The 22708-nt window shown below is 36.1% G+C and overlaps 1 protein-coding gene across 1 annotated transcript in view; it reads right to left on the minus strand.

The window, feature by feature from the left end:
- The window catches only part of LOC108050592 (CUGBP Elav-like family member 2), a 121852-nt gene that overhangs the window by 66150 nt on the left and 32994 nt on the right, over positions 1-22708 (minus strand). Inside the window, 2 exon segments of the mRNA XM_017132349.2 lie at positions 15208-15481; positions 15484-16142. Of these exon segments, the coding sequence (XP_016987838.2) occupies positions 15208-15481; positions 15484-15940 (731 nt within the window). The 5' untranslated portion in view covers positions 15941-16142.

A 22708-nucleotide genomic window follows, 5' to 3' on the forward strand; every position in this document is an offset into this window, starting at 1 on the left:
GCACACAAAACAGTTTAAGCGGCTTTAAAGATTTTCAATTGCTGCAAAATGGAGTTAGTGCAGAAAAAATGCGAAATAAAACAGAAAATATTTAAAAATAGAACATTTTTAAAACAAACATTTATAATTGCTAAATTATTTAATCTTCAATAGTAATTTAATGCCTCCGAATTCATGATTAAATCCAGTTGACTAATTGTATTTTGTTAGTCTTTTATTTAGTTTCCAATTTGGTCAATTATCCGGTAAAAAACTAAATAATAAAGACATTGAAAACGCATAACAACATTTTCGTTTATATTAGGACTTTGTTAACGTGGAATCACTGTAAATTGTTTGAAGAGTGTTTGGGAGAAAAAGCCAGCGAGGAAGATATAAACATTGCTTACAGCAATTTTGCAACACTTTGGCAACTCAAAGAATGTTTTTAATTAAATCAAAAAAGCAAACCTTGTTCCTCCTCTTCCCCGTAGCTCTGCACGTATGGGAAAACTTTTCGTTTCTGGGAAAAATTCATTAAAAATTTAATTTTCGCTCAACAAGTTGAAAAATGGAAAGCCAAAAAAAATACACGGCAAAGAGATAGCGCAAAAGAGGAACTCAAGCCTGACCCCGAAAGGTAAAACAGATAGTAAGGAATGCACTTTGCTAATAACTTTTGGCGCTTTTCGAATATCTGATGACGCGAGTGGAGGAAAGCGGAAAAGTGGGAAGGCAAAAAGCGAGCTGAAAGTTTGCACCACGTGACAGGCGAAAAATATTTTTCAACTGTTGAAAAAAAAAGAGTATTTTAGAGTGGTATTTTAGCCACCTCAACCCTATTTTCTACCTCACTTTTGCACCAAGTTTTCGCCATTTGTGTGTCAATGTATGCCAAGAGGATCACATCTTTCTCTGCCCCCTTATACCCCCACCCACACACCCCAACACTTTTTCCTGCCACCCCATTTTCACTAAAGTGAAGCCTCGCTGCACAGCAAAGTGTTTGATGTTGTTGCTGTCGCAGCTCTTCTCTTGTTGGTGTTGTTGTTGTTGGTGTTGGGTGCGCAACGAGGCATGCATATGGTTTACATTAGGCTAAGTAGCACACACACACACACACGATGTTACCCACCATAAACACACTCGCACACACAATGCCACCAAACACACACAAACTCTAGAGAACAGAGCAAACTCACTTGGCGCCTACCTGGATACCAAAAGTTCAATTACAGTGGATCAAATATAAAACGTTTTTATAGTCCATATTTTCAATAATTTCCTTATTTTATTTTTATTTTTGCTTCGCAAGAAGTAAACTCAAATGTTATTAAAGTACTTAGTACTTATCTTAGAATTGTATAATCTTAATAAAGATAACAGCAATATTTCGTAAATATAGAATTCTAAAGGAGAGCTCATATTTAAAATTTAATTTTTTAAATAAACTTAAAATTATATTATGACTTTTTTATTATTACATAGATTTGATAACAAAAATTAAAAGTCATTAGACCTTCATTAAAATAATAATTTTTGTATCATTTTATTTATTAATTTCTAAATTTTTTTTTTTTTCATTTAAATAATCCTAAACAGGAAATCAGAAATTCCATGTTGCACTAATACTTATTTATACATTTTAAATAGTTTTATCTTTTAGTTTAATATTTTATTAAACCTCTACGATTTTCTCGATGGGTCTGCACACTTCCTTCACCCACTGTCGCCGAGGCACAGTAGCGTCGAAATGGTTCCGCCCAGCGCCGCGTGTTTGTGTTTTGGCATAAGCGCGCCCTGATAAGCTAAAAGGCCAAGGGGCTGCCAACGCCGCCACATGTGGCTCAAGGGTTAAACCAAAGGGCGATGCAGCGGCAGCATCAGTGGGGATATAGTATTCCCCTTTGGAAACCGTAAAACTCTACAAAAAATTTAGCAAAAAATGAAACGGCAAAATGTGGCAAGAAAGGAAAACAAAGTTGATAAGCGACCAGTTTTCTGGGCTCACTTAACATATTTCAGGGAAAAGGAACGCCGTGCATTGTCTATAAAAATGTGTGTCTAAACAGGGGCAAATGCCGCAGCTCTTGGTTTAATGGTGTGAATTATATTAAGCGACCCACACACGCACGTGTTGGAAAAAACATCTGCTTGTGTGTGAGTGTGGGTCTGAGGGGGTGGCAGCCCCATAGTGGGTGTGCCGCTGATTTGTTTTTATCACAGCTCCCCGGAGGCATCAATTATGCGCCGATGTCAGAGCGGGAAACTCCTTCTCGGTGGTGGAAGTGTTTAATGGAAGGAAAGAATACAATTGGGGATGTGGGTAAATTCATTTTTCGAGGGATGGTTTAAAGTGGTGGTGTCTGCACTAAGTAATTCCTAAAACTTAAAAGGAAAAGTGCACGCACACAAAAGAATGTTTATTTTGTTATACACAAAAAACAAACAATCCCGGGGTCTAAGTATTTGATCGAAATCAGTTTATAAATTTAAAGCTTGATAATTCTTGAAAATAAAAGCAATAAGAGGGAATGGTTTGCAAAATAATAATAATAATAATTAATATCCCTGTCCCTACTCATAATTTTCCAAATCTTTATTTTTTTAAATTACCTTTTATTTTCTTTAACAACAAAGCCATATTATTGTAAAACAAGAAAGGAAAGCTAACTTCGGGCGGAGCCGAAGTTGATATACCCTTGCAGAATATTCTATAAATTATATTCTCCAAAATTATTCATATGATGCATTCTTAATACTTAAAAAAAGTCCCAACTTCCTAACTTTAAAAACAACAAAGTTATGTCATTTCCAATCGTTCAGTTATATGGCAGCTATAGAATATAGTCGGCCGATCCTTATGAAATTTGATATGTCGGATTGATTAGGCAAAAATAAAACCCATAGAAAATCCCAACTTCCTAACTTAACAAACACCAAAGTTATGGCATTTCCGATCAATCAGTTATATGGCAGCTATAAGATATAGTCGGCCGATCCTTATGAAATTTGGTAGGTCGGATTGATTAACCAAATATAAAATCCATAGAAGATCCCAGCCTCCTAACTTTACAAACACCAATGTTATGGCATTTCCGATCAATCAGTTATATGGCAGCTATAGGATATAGTCGTCCGATCCTTATGAAATTTTGGAGGTCGGATTTATTAGCCAAAAATAAAACCCATAGAAAATCCCAACTTCCTAACTTTAAAAACACCAAAGATATGGCATTTCCGATCGTTCAGTTATATGGAAGCTATATGATATAGTGGCCCGATCCGGCTCGTTCCGACTTATATACTACCTGCAATAGAAAGACAACTTTTGGGAAAGTTTCAAGCAGATAGCTTTAAAACTGAGGGACTAGTTTGCGTAGAAACGGACGGACAGACGGACAGACGGACAGACGGACAGACGGACAGACGGACGGACAGACGGACGGACAGACGGACATGGCTAGATCGACTCTCCTGGTGATGCTGATCAAGAATATATATACTTTATAGGGTCGGAAATGTCTCCTTCACTGCGTTGCAAACTTTTGACTGAAATTATAATACCCTCTGCAAGGGTATAAATATGTTTTAAGCACCTTTTTTCTAGGGTTACTTTCCACAGCTAAAAATGAACCCCCACACAATTGCTCTTTATAGACAAAATATATCCCAGAATTACAACCAAAAATGTAAATGTCAACAATTGCCAAGTAATGCTTCCCTTTCAAGTTTCTCCTTTAATCCTCACCCTCCCATGAAATTTGCCGCCACCGCAGACGAACATAAAAACGATTTCGCGCATTCAAAAGCACAAGGAAGAATGCACATAAAAAATAAAATATGGCAGAAAACCGCTTTTAATTCTTTTTTAAGCAAACAAATAAAATTATTCTGGAAGAGGGGAGCATAAACACGGCAAATAAATAAGCCGGAGTAGTGAAGAGGAGCGGTTTTTCCCCAGGGTGCCTTCAACGCGGCCATTATGACGAGCAGAAAATTCGCTCTTAAAAAAATAAAGAAAACACATTTCACATTTTGTTCGCAAAAGTCTGAGGAACAGAGCGAATTTCACAGAGAGTTTTGTCTGAGACAAACTGAAGGGGAGGTCTGATTCGAGGCATTCATTTTTTTTTTTTGTGTTTAATGAGCTAAGCGGAAGGAAGTCAGTCAGCGACGTCGAAGTTGACGTTTGTAATATAAAATAAATATATAAAAAAAAGTCACAACGAACATTTTAAGGACAGGCCCCTTTTTCTTGAAGGCACATACAAAGTGGAGAAAAGTTGGGGAGTCGCGAGGAAAAGTTGAAAATTAAGGCGCTTCTGTCACTTTCACTTTTCATAGCTTACTGACGAATTTTTGCAGATTTGCTCGTCTTTTGCTTGACGAATTAAGAGGGGGTTTTACAAAATTAATTTCTTTAAACCAACTTTTTGAAAGGAGCATTAAGACTGACAATAAAAGGGCACAAATTTGTGAGTCAATTTTGTTTGAGTTTATCGTCGGTTGGTTTAGGATGAGGAAAGGATAAATTATGGACTTACTGGAAGTAAATAATAAACAATAAAAAGGAAACTGAATGAGTAATACGGCGTTTATTTTTAATACGTTGTATAATTAAAATCTAATTTTTGTTTTAAATTTATTTTGTCAATAAACTTTTTTACATTCCATCTTTATTTTATTTTATTTTCTGGGTGAAATCCAATCGCAAAACCGTAGGCAAAAGTATCACCTTACAAAACCCTGAAATATTTTTATCTCCTGAGGCAAAATCCTAAAGACTTAAAACCATTTAACCCACCTCAAAATTGAACAAGAAATGTAGTCACTTCATCCCACTAAGCCCACCACTTACTCAAATCATTTTAGCCAGCCAACTGACTTAGTTTCGAAATGTAAAACATTCGCTTAACATGGCAAGTCACTAAAGAATAAGCAAGAGCGAGAGAAAAGCAGGTAATAAAACACCGTCGTTTAGATATTTGACTTAGATTTTCAATAAAATACTGTGCCAATCTACGCAGCCAAATGCTTGCGACAGCAACAGCCAGCCAAATCCTTTAAATAAGCCAGGACAATCTAATTTTATGGCCAACGGAGGAAGAGCAGCAAGGTTGCGAAACTGAGGAAATGCGGGCAAAATAAATTGCCTCAGTTGAAATGTAAGCCCAGACTTCATTCCCAGCCTTCCCATTTGAATCGCGTGTAATGCGCTCAATCAAAAGTCAAATGTCTAAAAATATTATGAAAAGCCCTTTTGCCTGTTAGCCAGGCCCAAAACAGAACAGACCGGACCAGGACTCGTCCAAGACGTGGCAGGACGTTACCAGGACGCAGATCCCAAAGGATAGACTGAGCGAGAATTCCCCAAGGGGTTGTATTCACCGCTGCTGGACTCGGAAACTTGTGAGGATACAGTGGTTGTATTCGTTAAACATTTCATTAAATTGGAACTGTAGTTTCTGGGGTATGCAGACATATATTTACCGTATTAAACGGATTTAATTGGAACTTTATTTTCAGTATTTAAGTATTTTTCTCACTGAAGGTATATACCATATTAAAAGAATTTTATTGGAATTGTATTTTCTGTGGTATGCAGAAGCGATGTACCGTTTTAAAAGGAGTTATACTATTTGATGTTACATTATTTGAAAAAAAAAATAATTTAAAATTGAACAAAAATTTATTTAAGTTTAATTTATACCAACCTAATTTTTTTAGAACACTTCCAAATAATTTTCTTTCTAATAAAAATTGCATTGGGCTTTGAAAAAAAAGTCTGCGAAGCCCAAAGCTTAAAGTAACTAAAACTGTTTGCTTTCTTTTAATTCTATTATTTTTTTATTGGTTATTTAATGTGATTAGATTTTATTTACATATTCTTGATTTTAGCCCACTGTGCTTGGCACTTGCCTGCTTAGGATTCATTTATGCTGGCTGGCCCCGGGTTCGATTTTGTTCATGCTTATCGTTTTCGCTCCTTATTTCCCCCAACTTTTTACGAATCGGTTTCGATTTCTTTTCATTTATACACTTTCCGGCATTCAGCTCTCCTCTCTCTCCAAAATCGAATCTATCTGGAAATCGTCTTTGCTTGTTATACTTTATTTAGTTTTTTTTCCTATATTTTTTCTATTATTGGCTCCATTTGCTTTTGGCCTGTGTTTGTTTATGCTTCATTTTGATTTTCTCAGCTCAAATTGTATTTGTTGTTTCCATTTCCGTGGGTGGGCTGGCAAATCTACTCCCCTTAGTTTACACAGAGCCACTACCATTTTTCTTTACCCCTTTTTAGTTTCCCCATTTAGCCCCTTTTTCTACTGTAGCCTGCTTTGTTTGTTTTGTTAGTTGAGTCGTCCTCGGCAAGTTTATTTGTATTTTGGTTTATAAAACCCTAGCTCGGTGGCTTGTTTGCCCTTTTTTGTTAGCCCGGCCAATGGCAAATGACTCGCCGTCTTCCTTCCTCTTGTTGGCCTTCTTCTTATTGGTGCCACGCTCAATGTCTAAATTTATGTGCAGCCGCAATTTATTTAAATTTATGTGGCTTTTGTCAAATTGATTTCAACGCTAAAATGGGTTGACAAGGTAAAATGTTTAGGCCAAAAAGGGCGTTGGCTTTGCGATTTTTCAAGATCCCTGATTGAGTTAGCATTGGCAAATGGCTAAGCGAACAAGGTGGGTAATCAGTGGGGCAAGTGGATATGTTTATAATCTAAATAAATGATTTTGCTTTGATGAAGCAGGTTTATAAGTTCTAAAGATAGTAAACTACTTATTGCATTATATCAGATGAATATAAGATGAATATAATCAGGGAAGACATTAACAATTATTGAAAAAGATTCAGTGTTAAATAAATCCTAGGTTAGGTGAGAGGCACTCAATTTGTAGTATCTATGTATTGTATAGGTAAAAGATAAAAATCAAATCATGAAATTGTAGTTAAAAACTTAGGTTAAAACTTTAAAAGAAATACAATTTTATAACCAGAATAATAATGTTGGATTGACAATATTTCTACAGTGATCAAATTTAAATTTAAATAATATATAATATATGTGGAATAATACCACATATAATATCAAATCCTATCAATTGATCATCCTGCAATAATATCTTATTAAAAAACAATAAAAATGCATAATTTAAAAAAAAAAAATTCAAGAACATAGGTGGAAGATTTAGGAAGATCAACACAGCAAGTGAGCTTATAAATACTCTTTAATTTGTTCATCCATAATTGGGGTGCCTTTAACATAAATTCCTTTTATACCTTCAATTCCAATCGTTTTGATGATTTGTTATTTGCTTGCCATCGATTCGAACCTGCCATAGACGATATTATATAGATTTTATGACAAGCCAAAGGGCAGGATATAGCTATGGCACCCCCATAAAGATGGCAAACTAGAGTCATGAAAACCGGCTCAACTGACGGCAAAAAAAGGTTTCATATCAAAATGGCAATAAATAACAAACAATGCTGTCTGCAATTTTCCACTTTATAAAAGAAAAGCCATAAACAAAAGGGGCCTGATGGAAAGGGAAGGACAAAAACGAGCCCGAAAATTACCATGGATGTTCCTTTTTGCTCCTTTTTTTCTGGCAGGGGTGCTCCCTTGTTTTTGTTATTCCGACTCATAAATGCAAGGATAAGAGTTAAAACGAGTGGGAGGGGCAGGAAATGACTGACAGTTGTAGAGGCTTCGGTGGGTTAAGGGGGTTAAGGGGCGGGGTGGGGTCAGCGGGTCGGGGGATCTGAACTTGTAGCGTATTCTGCTCGCAATTAATTAATCTCCAAGGTAATAACGAACAACAACAGACTGGATGACTGGATCACAGGGTAGCAATTGTTGGCGCTTGTGTTTTAAATGTTTTCGTATGCTGATCCCAGCGTGCACTGATAGAAATATTTATAAGATTTATTTTCCAAATAAGCATGGAGCTATCTATGGTTTTAAAATATTTAATAACGCATTAGTACTAGTAATACCAATTAAAAACTATTTAAAATAAATTAAATTCTTGCGATAATGAAATGAAACATATTTATTTAAAAGATTTGGCAATGGATACTTTATTTCTTTTTGTGCAGCAATAAAAGGGTTTGTTTGTCTGCAACTCATTTTGCGTACGTCATGTGTTTGGCATTTTGTGCATTGCCGCTGACGCGCCGTTTTAATTTATGAAAATGTTTTTGAACAAATGAAAGTGGAGTCACCACCATCAATGGCGTGGAAAGAGAAAAAAAGAAGGTTTAAGGCTTAAGAGTGGGTGTGACCAGTGGGGCTTGAATAATGCTGATCTTTATTTGACATGGGACTAAGGAGATTAGGTTAAGCCTTTTATTAGGGATTAAATGATTATAGTATTGTTAAAAAAAAAAAAACCATAAAAAAAGATGTGTCTTCTTCCTTTAAGTAAAAAATATTTTATTATTTTAAATCTAACAGGAACATCTGTTTACTCTTACTAGTAATATTAAACTAGAACACAGTAAAACTATTATTTTTACAACATAGATTTATTTTGAGTTTTGCCCTCGAAACCCGAAAATTGCATACAAAGCAAACCGTAACATAAATAAAAGCGAAAACAAATAATGCTTACAAAGTGCCGAAAATCCAACAACAAAAACCAAAATCGTCCATAAGAACCTACTGTAAAAATATACATGGATGAGAGGGGAGCGGAGGGAACTGGGTCTAGGAAAAAACTAGGAAAGTTCATTTCCACACCAAAATCAATGAACCAGCAGATGCAAGCGAAGGGATGGGAAAAAGTAAGTAAAGTGCACAAGGAAAAATGTTTTAAATTACTAGAAGAAGATACAGAGTGCTAAATGAAATATAAAATATATATTTTTGTTTTTAATGTAAGACAGCTTTAAGTAAAATATTTAAATAGTGCAATGGTTTTATAATTTAAATAACTTAGAAGATACTATTCTATTCTGGTGTTTACTTTATTTTATTTGAATAGCCTTTAGAATATTCACACTCAATTAGCAGTTCCAAGTTAAACAAATTTTAACGTTTTTTTTTTACAAAGAATTTAAGATTTTTTTTGATAATAGTTAGATTTTCCCAGTGCAGACTCAGACGGGGCACAGCTTGTGTGGGTCGAGTGGAAGAGAGATAAGAAATGGGATTTCGAGGCAGTGGCAAAGCGGGTGCAGGGGAAAGGCGAGCGCAGCTTTCCAGCTTTTGTTTTTTCACTGAAGCAGTCGAAGACCGCAAACGCAGTTACACAAACACCACACACATGCACACTCTTAAATCGCACACACACACCAATACAGCAGGGAGCAAACACCAAAAAATGGTAGAGGAAAAACCCGAAACTAACCGCAATTTTCGAGGCGCTTGCATGCGATAGAAATAGAAATAGAAAAAGCAAACGAATAAAAAAGGCTTAGAATACAGCTTAGACGTATCGAAGAGTTTAATACCTCAAGATTATATTCAAGTTTTATTTTTATGTATTCAGATAACTCCGAAGTTTATATACCCTGCAGTTACAAAACAAAAGTATAAGCCAATACATTTATTAAACGAGTTCTAAAAATTATAATAGTCTATTTTTAATTTATTAATGGTCGGAATTGTCTTTTTTAGAACGTTGCAGACATTTAAAAATACATTATCTTCAAAATCTTGTCAGCCATAAATTAAAAAAAAATATGGTATATTAAAAATCAACATATTCAATCATAAAATATTAAATGAAACATGAAATTTATAATTTTTTTATATATTAAAGAAATTTTAGGAACATTCTTAAAATAGGTATTCCCAAACCTAAATAAAAATTATTGCATACCCAGCGGCGCCATTTTAATAATGCTTTCTGCACAAACCGTCAGTGGCTGCTTTCACTTTTCACTTTTTTTTGCCGAACCATCTTTTTTATTGCTTTATATTTTATTTTGTTTACGGTCGTTTTCATTTCTTTTTTATTTGCTGACCGAAGGAAAACCACGCAATAAAATAAGCCGAAAATCAACATTTACTAATTTTTTTGTTGCGGAGGACCTTTAGTTATTGATTTGGAGGGTTCATTGATATGTGTTCCAAAGGAAAACTTTGCAGACGAAGGGTCTGACCCACTCTTCCTTTCCGAGTGTGTGATTAATACATTTGGTCAGGCATTAAAAAAACTCAGTGGAATCAACTCAAACCGAACTCTGTTTTATTTGACTTAACCACTTCAGAGGGCCATGTGCCGTGTGTTTTTGCTGCTCGTGGTCCCTTTTTTATTATTTTTATTTGCCCCGACTTTAAGGACTCTTGAGTAATGATGGCCAGACCAAAAGTGAACTGAATCCATGGCGGGGACTCCGCAAATTTGCGGCAACCAGAGGTCGAAAGGGAGAAAAGGAAAAGTGCTGACATGTTATTTGTGCAGTTAACGAGCTGAGTTATTTTCCAGGGAACAAACCGCACTTGAATACAATAAAATGAGGAAAATAAAACCAACAACAGAAATCGGGTGAAAATATAATCAAAAGGGCCCAACGGCCGAACCAGCAATTTTTCCCTGCAGTTATCCCCTCATCAATTTTTGGTTTCTGCCTAACAAATTACACACAATTTATTTTGCTGGTTGAAAGTTTGTTATTTGTTTATTTGATTGCCGCTCATTAAAATTGAAAATGTAATATTTATGCAGTGACCCTGTAAAATGCACCTACTTAATTATATTTTGTAAATCAAAATTTTGTCTAGCATTTGTTTAAATATTATTTTTTCATGTGGTGCCTAATTTATTATTTATTGACCATTTAGCGGAAGGGGTTAAATTTGTATCGAATTGAAAATATTTAAATTTCATTTTAATAAAAACTAGTATATTAGCGATAGAGACTAATTAAATAAATAAATAAATTATAATGCCTTTTCTAGAAGTTAACTAATTTTACTCAACAAACAAATGCCATTTCGTATAGATATCCTTCTACAAAGTCATTGCCCTTTCACATTCAGTAGAAGCACATAACTCATGCATGTAATTTATATGCAACTTTCCATTTTTATTTAAATAATTCAAAAAGTGAGCAGATGCAAGTCAACTCAAGCCAACTGACACACCCACACACATATTTAACATATTTTTTGCAAATAAAATTTTCATAAAACAATAAAGGTGAAAAGTATGCAGACACACATGACAAAAATGCATGTTGAGCTCAGCTCAAATTGCAACTATGCAAATGGCTAACATAGAACATCTGACGCGTCCTGTCTCCCTTAAAAATACATATTCTTCAACAACCACTTGGAAAAAATTCAGCTACACTTTTAACCAGGTTGATTACATTCAAGAAATCGAAAATTCACATTTAACTAATGTATATTATTTATTTTAAAATATGTTGAAGTATAAAAATAATATTGGATTTAATTAAAATAAATATATCATGTACAGTCGTTCTGTATAAAGTCCTTGCAGTGTCTAGAAAAATGCATAAACTGCCGCTGTCTGTTGGATTTCGATTTCACTAGAACAAAACTCAACAAAAAGTCGCGGGAGCTGAGCTTACTCACTGGGTTATCCTTGAATGTCCCTCAGCCAGGAGCTAAATAGCTTTTCCTGGGTCACACACGCCCACAAATAAAGAAAAGTGGGGTGTGTTTTTTGGGCGGTGAGTGGGTGGTATGGTGGATGCCGGATAAACAAACAACAGCAAGAGCAAAAAGCAGCAGCAACAATTGAAATGATACAAACACAGAGAACGCTGCAAAGTGAAATGCAATGCAGGCTTGGGTTATAAATAGACTGGAGGGGTGCAAAAGTGGGATGGAAAAGTAGGAAAATGGGTGTAGGTGCGTTTTTCTTTTTCTAAGGCCAGAACAAAAAACAGCGCAGCATTCTTTTCGATTGCTTTTGTTGGCTGCTGTACAGATGGCTGAAAAGTGAGGAAAAATCGTGAAAAGGAGAATATGTACTTGAAAAATTGAAGAAAATGACCTCCATATATAATACAAACATAAAAAGTGCAAGGTAAATATTAATATAAAATATTAGAGAAATAATATAAAATGCTCGCAGAAAGTAAATTTAAAGTAGAAGAAAGAATTTAAAGTTAAATGTATGTATGTCTAGTTTAAATTTTTTTTAAAATTTTTTATAATTTAATAACAAAATAGGGGCCAGCTTTTTAATCAGTACGAACAAGTTTTTAGCAAAATCTTTTGCAAGAAGAAATAAATTGGTATAAAATACTACTCATTATTTTTAGTTTAAAGAAAGACGTATTTCAATGTCTATTTTAAAATCTTAAGAATGATGTGGGTATTGTAGATGTTTCAAAGCAATGCCTAAGAAAACATTTTCTACTACTACTAAGGGGAATCCCTTTTTTCCTTTTCTTTCCTTTGGCTCATGAATTCCATTGTCACTTTACCTTTAGCCACAGAGAAGCTGTGCTGCTTTCTCTGTCCTTTTTTAGACCTCCTCCAACATCCTTGTATTCACTATGCTGGCATTATTTGCTTACGTGTCCAAAGCTCATATCATCCACCCACCCACTCATGGCCACTTTAATAAATGAAAAACCTCTCTCAGAGTTTTGTTTTCCACTTCTATTTGTTTACCACTGCTGATGTTTAGTTACAGCATTTTTGTTTTGTTTATTATTGTGTTATGTTTGTTTTGTCGCGCATTAGAACAGAGTCATTTCACTTTCAGCCGAGAAATTTGCCGCCGGGGATAAATAATTATTATATAAGCCCCGAGGACGATTTATATTATCTCTGCCCCATCTGAACCTCCATACCGCCCACCGCCCAGCTAATTGAATGCCACATGCAAATGCAACATTTACCCCCAGCTAATTGCATTGCAACACGCGCTTTAAAGTCAATGAACGATTTGGTATTTCGGTATTTTACTTAGCCGCAATAGCAGGCACGCAAATGTCAAAGCTTTTTAAAATAGCCATAAAAAGCCTAGAGCAAACGGAGACCACGTAAATAGAAGCAAAAGTTGTAAATTGCGAAAGCAGTAAACATAAAATTTCATACTCAGTGGGTTATAAAAAATTTACGCAATGTTTGCATTTTTGCGAAAGAAATTAGAGATAGGAGAATATGAAAAGTGGAGTCACAAAAAATTTACAAAATTGTATAAGCGAATAGAATACAATATATATACGAATATATATTATTTATGCAAGTTTATAATTACTCAATGTTTAAAAAAAATAAAAAAAATATATTATTTCTATAAGGACGAAATATTGAATTTTATAATATTATTGTTGTTATTGGCATCTGAATATGTGAATATTAAAAAATATATTTTTAAAAAATTAAAACCTTGAATTTTTTAATATCATTGTTGTTATTGGCATCTGAATATGTGAATATTGAAAAATATATTTTTAAAAAATTAAAACCTTTTTGGACTCATCGCTTTTACGCTTAATAAATTTTTCCCAGTTTTCCATCGTTAGTCTGAAACGAATAAAACCCTATTTTCCTACACAAATAAGTTCCTAGAGGGTTTTCGGCATAGGTGGTAACTGTCAAAATGGCGCCTCCCTTGGGCGCCAACTATTTGCATGTGTGTAGAGCTCAGACAGGATGGGGTGGAAAAGGGGGCAGGCGAATAACGAGAAACCCTTTACAGGGCCACAAATCAAAGGCAGAAACATGAAAACAATATGTCAAATGATATTACACATTAAATTAGTTAGGACCAAATAAATGTGAATAATAAAGCCGCCTGGCGTGTGTCTGCGGGGTGTAAGGACGGCGGTTCGTGTCGAGCATGTGCTCAGAAAGGAAAACTCGATTTTCCTTACACCTGCACCTACCTACCTCACTTAACTCTACCACCGCAAGCTGATTTTCCCTTGCTACTTGTCTGGAGCACATTTTCGCCCAGCAGCAATTTGTCACGTGACATTTTCGTTTGGCCAAAAATTACAAATGTTTTTATTATTTTTGGTTTGTTTTTCGAATCCGCGATGCATGCATGCTTGGAGGCGTCGCCAAGGTGCGTGTTTTCGGGTCTTGATTTCCTGGCGTGTTTACACCGAGGATACGACGCAACATGACAGCCCAGAAACAAGGAAAATAAGGTGGAAAAGGTTATGGGGAATATTCCTATATTTGTTTTAGCATTTAAAATAAAATTTGCAACCAAAGAATTAAACAGTGGCTTTTTATTGGTAACAAAAAGTAGTTTTTAAGCTGGCAATTCTATACCCAATTTTAATTAAAGAGGTACAGAATAGAACTTTAACTATACAATAATTTATGTGCATTAAACATAAAATTTTAAAATAACACTAACTATAAATAAATTTGCACAGAACCAAAATTTAACACCAAACAAATATTTTAGTTTTCATCACTTGTTAGCTTGTCTGACACTGTTTATTTATGAGTTAACCCAAAAAAATGACGATTTTAATGGATTTTCCATGTATGAATTTGACCACAGGTTGTTAATGCGATTTCATTTTTATAATTATACGGCTTCTTGCCGATTTCTGCTAATGAATTAAGTTGGATTTTAAAAAGCATTCTTGTCCTGCACGCAAACATGCAATGCAGTCGAAACTTGGCGGTGTGGTAAAAACCATGATGGAAATAGTCACAATTGTTGTTATTATAGTTACTTATGTGAAGGAAGAATTCGTTGAAAGTGAAAATTATGATTTTTAGTGGAACAATATTAATTAGATATTAAATTTATGATGGCAGGAGGAGCTCATATTTAGCTAAAAAATTATGAAAAGCATTGTTTTGGTTGAGTAGATGTTGACACTCAGTAAATGCAATACAATTTGGCTACCACGAAATTAAAAGATTATTGAATGTTAACTTTTTAAATTTACAAATTAAATTCTAAGGTTATTGTGTTACTGCATTGGTCGAAATAAAAATTTATTTTACAAAAGGTTGTCTTAGAAATGAAAAATGATTGTGTTTGTACATCTATCTTAACAATCTATCATACATTTTGTTTTAAAATCTTAAAAATACCAATTATCAATGTTTAAATGTTAAAAAGTTAAAACTAAATGAATGTAAGTCACAATAATTAAAATAAATAATTTGTTAAGTTATTTTTAGGACATGCCTTGTTAAATAATACAATAATATTATTAAAAACCAAAAAGGTAGTGGTAACATTTTGTTAGAGGTTAGTGTGAGTTGATTTTGGGTTCCAGGGAATGGATCTATATGTCGTCACTCGCACACTCACCTATCCCTCAGGCAAATTTTGAACTCCTGCTGCGAGTCGTAGTCGCTGTTATCGATAAAGCTGCTGCGATCCCGCTCCCGTTCCCGCTCCCGCTCGCGTTCCCGCTCCCTTTCCCGTTCCCGCTCCCTTTCCCGCTGGTACTCCTGCATGTTGGCCAGCTGTTTGTGGAACAGCTCCTGCTGCGATTGGAGGAGCTCATGGTGATCGGCCAGCTGGGACAGTTGCTGCTGGTAGGAGGAGGACTGCAACTGCTGCTGCTGCTGCTGCGGGGGGAGGTGGGTCTGGGCCGCTGGTAGGGATGGTGGTGGTGGTGGTGCAGCTGGTGGTGCGGATGGCGCTGCAGCGTTCTGCTGGCCGAGAGCTGCGGCTGATGGGTGTGGTGGCTGTGGCTGAGACTGTGACTATGACTGTGACTGTGACTGTGGTGGTGCCCCAGACTGTGGCTGCTCTTCAGCTGGGTCAGCTTGGCGTCCACCTCGGCCAGGCCGAACTCCAGCTCCGCCTGGGCCTGCTGCTCGTAGGCCTGCTGCGCCTGCTGCAGCCGTTCCCGCTCGCTGCGCGGCGAGTTGGCCAGCTGCTCCGCCGGCGGCTCGATTTCCACCGCCGAGTAGTCGTAGTCCAGGCGGTGGTGGTGGTGCAGCGACTGGGTGTTCTTGCTGTCCGCCGTCACCGCCCCCGTGCCGGGCGTGGCAGTGGCTATTTTGCCGGCCAGGGCGTCCAGCGAACTCAGCATCCTGATCCTGGTCAGATGTGGCTAGTCGATCTGTGTTTGCTCGCCGGTTGGTGGGTTTTTCGCTGACATGCAGACAACACAGCTGGTGGGTCCGCGACTTTTTGGCCTCTGCTCCAGCTTTAGAATCTGCTGTTGGCCTTCTCTTCTCGCTCTTGGTTTCTTTTACAACTTTTTTCTACTTTATTACTATTGCTTAACTTGCCTGAAGGAGAAGTTGGGAGGCAAATTGCAATGGATTAGTAAATTTAAATGAATATTTATTAGTTAAGGTAGATAAATGAGTGAGGCGACCTTGAGACAGACAACCAGGCATGCAATATATCCCCTGTTTATTTTGCAGCTTAGGTCAGCTACATTTCACTTAAGCTCACAAACTCGAGAATAAAGAACCAGTTCACACACACACCCGTACACCCGCACACCCGCACACACTCACTCAGTGTCTGTGTCCGTCTGTCTGTGGTCGTAAAACGCAAACACTTGAGCTAGAAAAGGGCCAGCTTGAAAGGCAAGGCAAAGGGTTTTGTGGGATGAGAGGATGCAGTGGTGGAGTGCTTGCCACTCACATTGTGTGCAGTGTTTGCCCGCCCATCATCCACATTGCAACCCCCACAAACACAAACATCTCTGGGGGCAAAAGGCGCTCCTCCAGTTTCTGTGGTCAAAATAATTGGGGGGACATTCAAATAAAGAAAATCAAGAGGAATGCAAAAGTTATACCTCTACAAATGTGCAAATGCAGACTAAATTCGTTGCATATTGTGCACACTTGTTTTACAACCAAAATGAATATTCATTTATTATTTTATTTTTAATTAAGTTTGTAACTTTTTCTTAACACAAAGAAGAAGTAAAAAAATTGTCGATTCCCTTACATATTAAATTTAAATATTGTTACAAGTGCATACAAATATTTATGTAGATACAAGTTTTCTTATTAAAAAGAAATACTACTTATTATCTCCCAGATAAAGTTATTTGTGGATTATCTTAGGACTGGAAAATAAATCCATTCTAGACAATTCCACTAAGGAAAAAGGAGGACCCGAGTGGCAAATACGTCGACCGCACTTCATCCTCTTACACTCCTGTATATCCTGTAGTTTTACAATCCTTATCCACTCTGCTCAGCACCTGCAATATCTGCAATCAAATTTGCAGCTTACAACAGAAATCCATTGTTGTTGTTGAGGCTGTCGGATCTTTGTATCTACAAAAACTACAAAGTTTGCTTAGTATCTTTTGCCAGCGATGATTGAGGGGGTGGTGGCAAATAGGTGGAGTGGGTGGGTGTGTGGGTGGTTGAGTGGATGGGTGATATCCTCCATGATGTTTGTTGTATGACATACTATAAAAGTCAACTCGAATGCGCTGTGTAAATTTCACCACATCTCGTTCTCCCAGAATCTTGCACTTCTCACTCTAGTGCCTTGCAACTTTAAGTAGTTCTCCCTGCTCGCCAGCTCCTGTGGCAGGGACATCCTTTCTCTATCCGGCGCAATGGTTGCATTTGAAAGGAATTTGCCTTTACAAGATTTTACTCTTTGCAATTTACACGCGTCGACCGCTTTTCCATAAGCACACAAATGCATCTAAAACACACTACATACACGTTTGCGAATGTGTTTGTTTGGTTGTTGCAAGCAGTTGGCTTTTGTAAATGTTACTTCCTTATTACATGGCATTATATTATTGCAGATACACAGCCAGTCTCGGCTATCAAAGTAGTCCCAGCCACAAATGGGGGCAGGTTGAGATGCAGGGGAAGTTGCAGGAGCGGAACGAAATGGGAAATGGTGGTGGGAATGGCTTGCTAAATGCTTTCCAGGATGTTTGTCCACACAGGATGTCTTTGCAGCAACAGGAACGGAAAGAACGAAATCTTTGTGCCTGTAATTAGCAAGAAGTAGGCGGTTCTGCAACTTCGTTTAAAGTTTATCGTGAAAGCCACAAAAAAAATTAATGACGAGATGCATGACAAAGTCATCAATGTTTTAAGAGAAAAAGGTTATTTCTTTCATCTTTACTACAGGATTTTACCTTTAAATAGATCGAAAAACAAAATATTCCACCTAAAAGAAGTTTTATGAAAATCGGATGGGAATAAACTTCCAAGTATGTATAAAAAAGAAGTAGATAGAAGTAGATAGAAGATATTTTATTTAGAATACTGAAAATATTTTATTTAAAAGCTGAATAAAAGTTTAAATTGAAGCAGTAATTACTTTTGTATTATTATTATTTTTACGAAAAAGTATAAAGCGTTCCCCTTAAAAAGCTTAATTAAATGCATATTAAACACAAACTTGCATTCGTTTATTTCCAATGAACTTCACTTTAATCCTTTAAAAAACAATTCTGCAACTTAATTAGGCATGCAGCTAATTACATTCAAAGGATATCAAGCTCAACCCACAGCCTCAAGGCAAAGGAGCCAGACAGTTGGAAGTCGGTTCCTTTTTGTGCTTTTCATTAGCAGAGGCATAATAGAATTTGAAAAGGCTTTAAGAACTGCGCTCTGTGTTTTATCAAAACTAACAAACGGAAAATAAGGAGGGGTGTGGGAAAAGTCAAAAAAAAATCTAGAGAAAATCGTGATAGACGGGAAAACTCTCTCTTGAAGTTTCAAAGACAAGCGCGCCATAACCCAAAAACATAAATCTTTTAGTGAAAAATAAATAAAGCGAACTGGCAAGAGGAAAATGAATATGCTTTCCGTCGCAGAAAGATGAGGAAATATAAGTGGAAAAAAGTTGATAAGCGGCCACTGCAAAAGCTTTTTAACACCCAGTCGGCAAAGAAAAAAGCGAAAGAGACACATTGAATGCGGATTTCCCACTGCGGAGCTACAAATAAAAAAAATAATGGGATTTTTCCAGTCATGAGAGTGACAGATAGTGACTTAGAAAATATTGAGCGTTATAAAAGAAGTTTAATATGGAAGTTTAAATAAAATAAAAGGCATTAGAGTGAAATAAAAATAAAGATTTTCTTTATTTATAAAAGAGATTATGTGACTCTATTTAAGGAAGATTGCATTTAGATGTACATTAATTAATTTTCCTTAATTAAACTAATGTCCAGTTGCTTAGCTTTTGAATGCCCTCATATCCTTTCTTGTTTGAACAATAAATATGTTCACAATATTCAATTATCAGCAAAGCACATTTTCCTTCGTATTATTTTCCATGATAATTCCGCACTAGTGCAAATATTCTCTTCGGCCAGCATTAAATCAAATGAATCGTATATTGCCACACGCAAATATTGTGTCACTTTACGAAATATAATCCTGAGGAGAATATAGAAACCCATAGCCCGCTGCTAAGAAACTGGCATAAATTGTCAGCTGACAATTTAATAAACAATGCAAACTCAGGGCTAAAATGATTAGACATTTATGGATGTGTGCCCGGGGCCAGAGCAATGTAAATGTAAATGAATCGAGTAACTAATTAAGCAGCAGGTCAGTAGACGGATGCTCGGCCAGAAGGATGGACTAGAAACACCAATACGGATTTCACTTCCATAAATTATTTCAATGCTCTGAACAAAATCATTCCACCCCCCTCTTCTTCAGATATCCCCGAAATTAAATATCGTACACAATTGTTGCCTTCTTCGTTGGCAGTAAAGAAGAAAGTCTTAACCGCAACAAGCCAAAGTCACGATGAGCGGGAGAAAGCAATTACTTTCTGCTCTGCTTGTTGCTTCTCCTACAAGACGTAGCACGATGGTGCTGCCCCGAAAAAATGTGAATAGGAAACTTTTTGTGGCCCTGACAGCAGTTTATGCTACACTTGCTCCGACTCAAACTGTCAATATTTTACTTTAAGAAACCCGGCCACAAGGAGTCGAGGAGCAGCCACATCATTTGCTATAAATTTACTTCATGCTGCTGTAACGACCCAAACTCGACGGAACAGAACAACAAAGTGGCAACTTCTTGTGGGCGGTTCCAGACATAAATTCCTCCTTCCTGATTTTCTCAAGCTGTATGATATATACGGAAATTAAAATTGAAAATATTTTTAAAGTTCTTTGAATTCAAATTTAAAATTTAATTTTATTTGTATTTCGTTGGAAATTAATGACAGAAATTAAGATGAGTTCTTGGAGAAGACAATAAATGGTTCCATAAATAGTTTTTAGCTCAAATGGCTCGTCTTAAATTTTATATTAAGGTTTACTTTATATGCAGACCAGGGCAACATGTTCATTTTTGTGTTTCTTGGTGTGACAAACTTTTATAGAAACTGAACCTAGAAAAAAAATTCCGGTATGAAAAATAACAATATTTTTAATGCAATTTATTCCTTCCAAAAATTTGAACGATATTGAATTTGAAACCAGATTTCCTCTCACTTTTCAAACGACCCCACTGTATTTTGCGGTCGGTGCCGAACATGTGCTTTGCTGGCAAAGTTAAGACGAAACCTGTCTAAACGAAAGCACCCACCCAACTGGGCCACAAATTTTGAGGTCAGCCTGGGATGGTCTGGCATAAATCTGAGAGCAAACTACACCGAGGAAACCATCTTGGACAGGACATCTCGGTCTCAGACTCCTTTGGCCTGTGGCGAGTCCTTGGGAACGGACTTTGAACCCCATGTTGATGCTGGTAATCAAGGCATTAAGTGTGTTTACTGTTTATTTTATTAGACTTTAAGGCTTAATAGCTTTTTCAAGAACGTTTTTGGGCTCGCCTTTGTTTCGCAGCCTCTCGACCTCGCCCATTCAAGTATTTAATTAAAGTCAACTTTGATTTAATTAAAAGTTCTGGCCCTGGCCCAATATTTTGCTCATGAATTATTTATGCCAACAAGTGCGCTAAAAAAAAAGGCGGCCAAACTGATTAAGCCAAATAAACATAAAAGAGAGGGGCAATTGCTGATGGTAGAAAACAGGAAGTGCGACAAGTTACAAGTTTGCACCGCAAAATAAGAAAAACTCTTACTCTCATTAGCGAGAAACTTTGCCCAGAACTGAGACTATAACCTTCCTCATTTTCCGTAATACCCTCTCCCCTTTTTGAATGGCGAACTTTTGCGTTTAACTTTTTTGGTCCTCTTTGCGTTCGTTCACTTTTTCTATTTATCTCGGCCAGTACTTGGTCAATTTCCCGGTTAGTTTTGTAACTTTGTTGACGTGTCCAGCAATCGACTGTCGTCGTCTGCTTGCCATTAATCTGTCAATTTCCTTCCAAAATTTATACGATTGCACTTTCCTGGAATCAAGCACACTTTCTTCGCAAAATATTTATTATGTTACTTTACAATTTAATTAACTATTTTGGTTTTCTAGAAATTTTTATTTAAAGATTTATTGTGAAACGCAAAGACCCTCCAAAGGATATTTTCTTGAAGGTGATGCTGACAACAGAGAGTAGTTATTCTAATCTGTGGTATTGACTAACAAATATCAACCATGTAAAATGTTTTTTGGTCAAATTAAAATTAGTTTCTTTATTGGAAATCGAGTCTTTTCCTTAGTCTAACCAAACAAAAAACGTATTTACCTACCTTTTCGGATAACCAATTTAAAATTATAGTTTTTCATTGGTAAGAAAAAGTTTTACCCCTCAATGCTCAAGAAAATCTCTAATAAATGAAACTTTTTTTGAAGATCAAACAATGCTAAGCCAAGGCAAATAAAAACAAACAAGTGTGAGTAGAACACAACAAAATACGAAATTCTCGAAAGAAGAAAAATAAATGAACAATATTTGGCAAATTTTGATTTCATTTTGTTTTCGTTTCGATATCCATTAGAAGGAAGGGCATATTGTTGTAAGAAACACGAAAGAAATGTAGTTTATCACTAAAACATCATTTATTTTAAAAGATAGATTAGCAAATATTATAAATAATAATTTGTATTTTAATATACAAAATCCATAAATATTCTGTACACGATTTGTACTTGTGTAGGATAACCGTCAGCCTATAGGTTTTTTTTCGAAGTCTAGGACACAGCACTGACCTAGTATAAATATTAAAACAGTAACTGAACGAATTTCCACTCACTCCGAACCAACTGGGGAACAACTGCGACGACTCTGTAATAATTTATATTTATTTTCCGTTATCTATTTGACCAAAAATGGCAAGCTGCAAAATTGCCAAAACAGAGCAACAGAGCCTGGCCTCATGAAATTTCTATTGGCAGTGGTGTGTGGGTGGATTTTCCCGAGTTGGGTGGACAGAGCTGCCATTGTTGTGTCAGGTATATTTTCATGTACCATGTCCATGTGCACACTCTACTGTTTGTTGTTTATGCAAATCTCAAATGCCTCGTAAAAGTAAATGAACAGACAACAGTAGGCAAACACTACAAGCCAAAAAAAAAAATTGGTCCAAAAATTTTCGTATTGAAAATAAGTTGTTTCCCTCTGCGCCTCTGTTCTTGCGAGTGATGATGAAAACCGAAGTGTTTGCTTATGGAGGAAATATGAAATGGGAGTAAGTCGAATTTATGGGTCCTTTATGCACAAAACAAAAAAAAAAACCTAGATTTTAAATCTTTATTTAAACAAACAACTTGAAAACGAACTAAAATACAATAGTGAGCCAACGGTAAACCTATTTAATAATTGGTAATCATTTCCTAAACCGGGAATTTTATTATTTTATTAGGCTAATATAGTTTGAATTTTATTAGGCTAATATAGTTTGATAAGTATTAAAAAATTACGGAAGTTTTACAATTGTATTGTCTTGTAAAATAGTAACATCTTACTTATTACTTTACTTTAAAGCCAAGGATTAA

This window comes from Drosophila rhopaloa, unplaced genomic scaffold, assembly GCF_018152115.1.
Source record: "Drosophila rhopaloa isolate 14029-0021.01 unplaced genomic scaffold, ASM1815211v1 contig_2, whole genome shotgun sequence".
Lineage (NCBI taxonomy): Eukaryota > Metazoa > Arthropoda > Insecta > Diptera > Drosophilidae > Drosophila > Drosophila rhopaloa.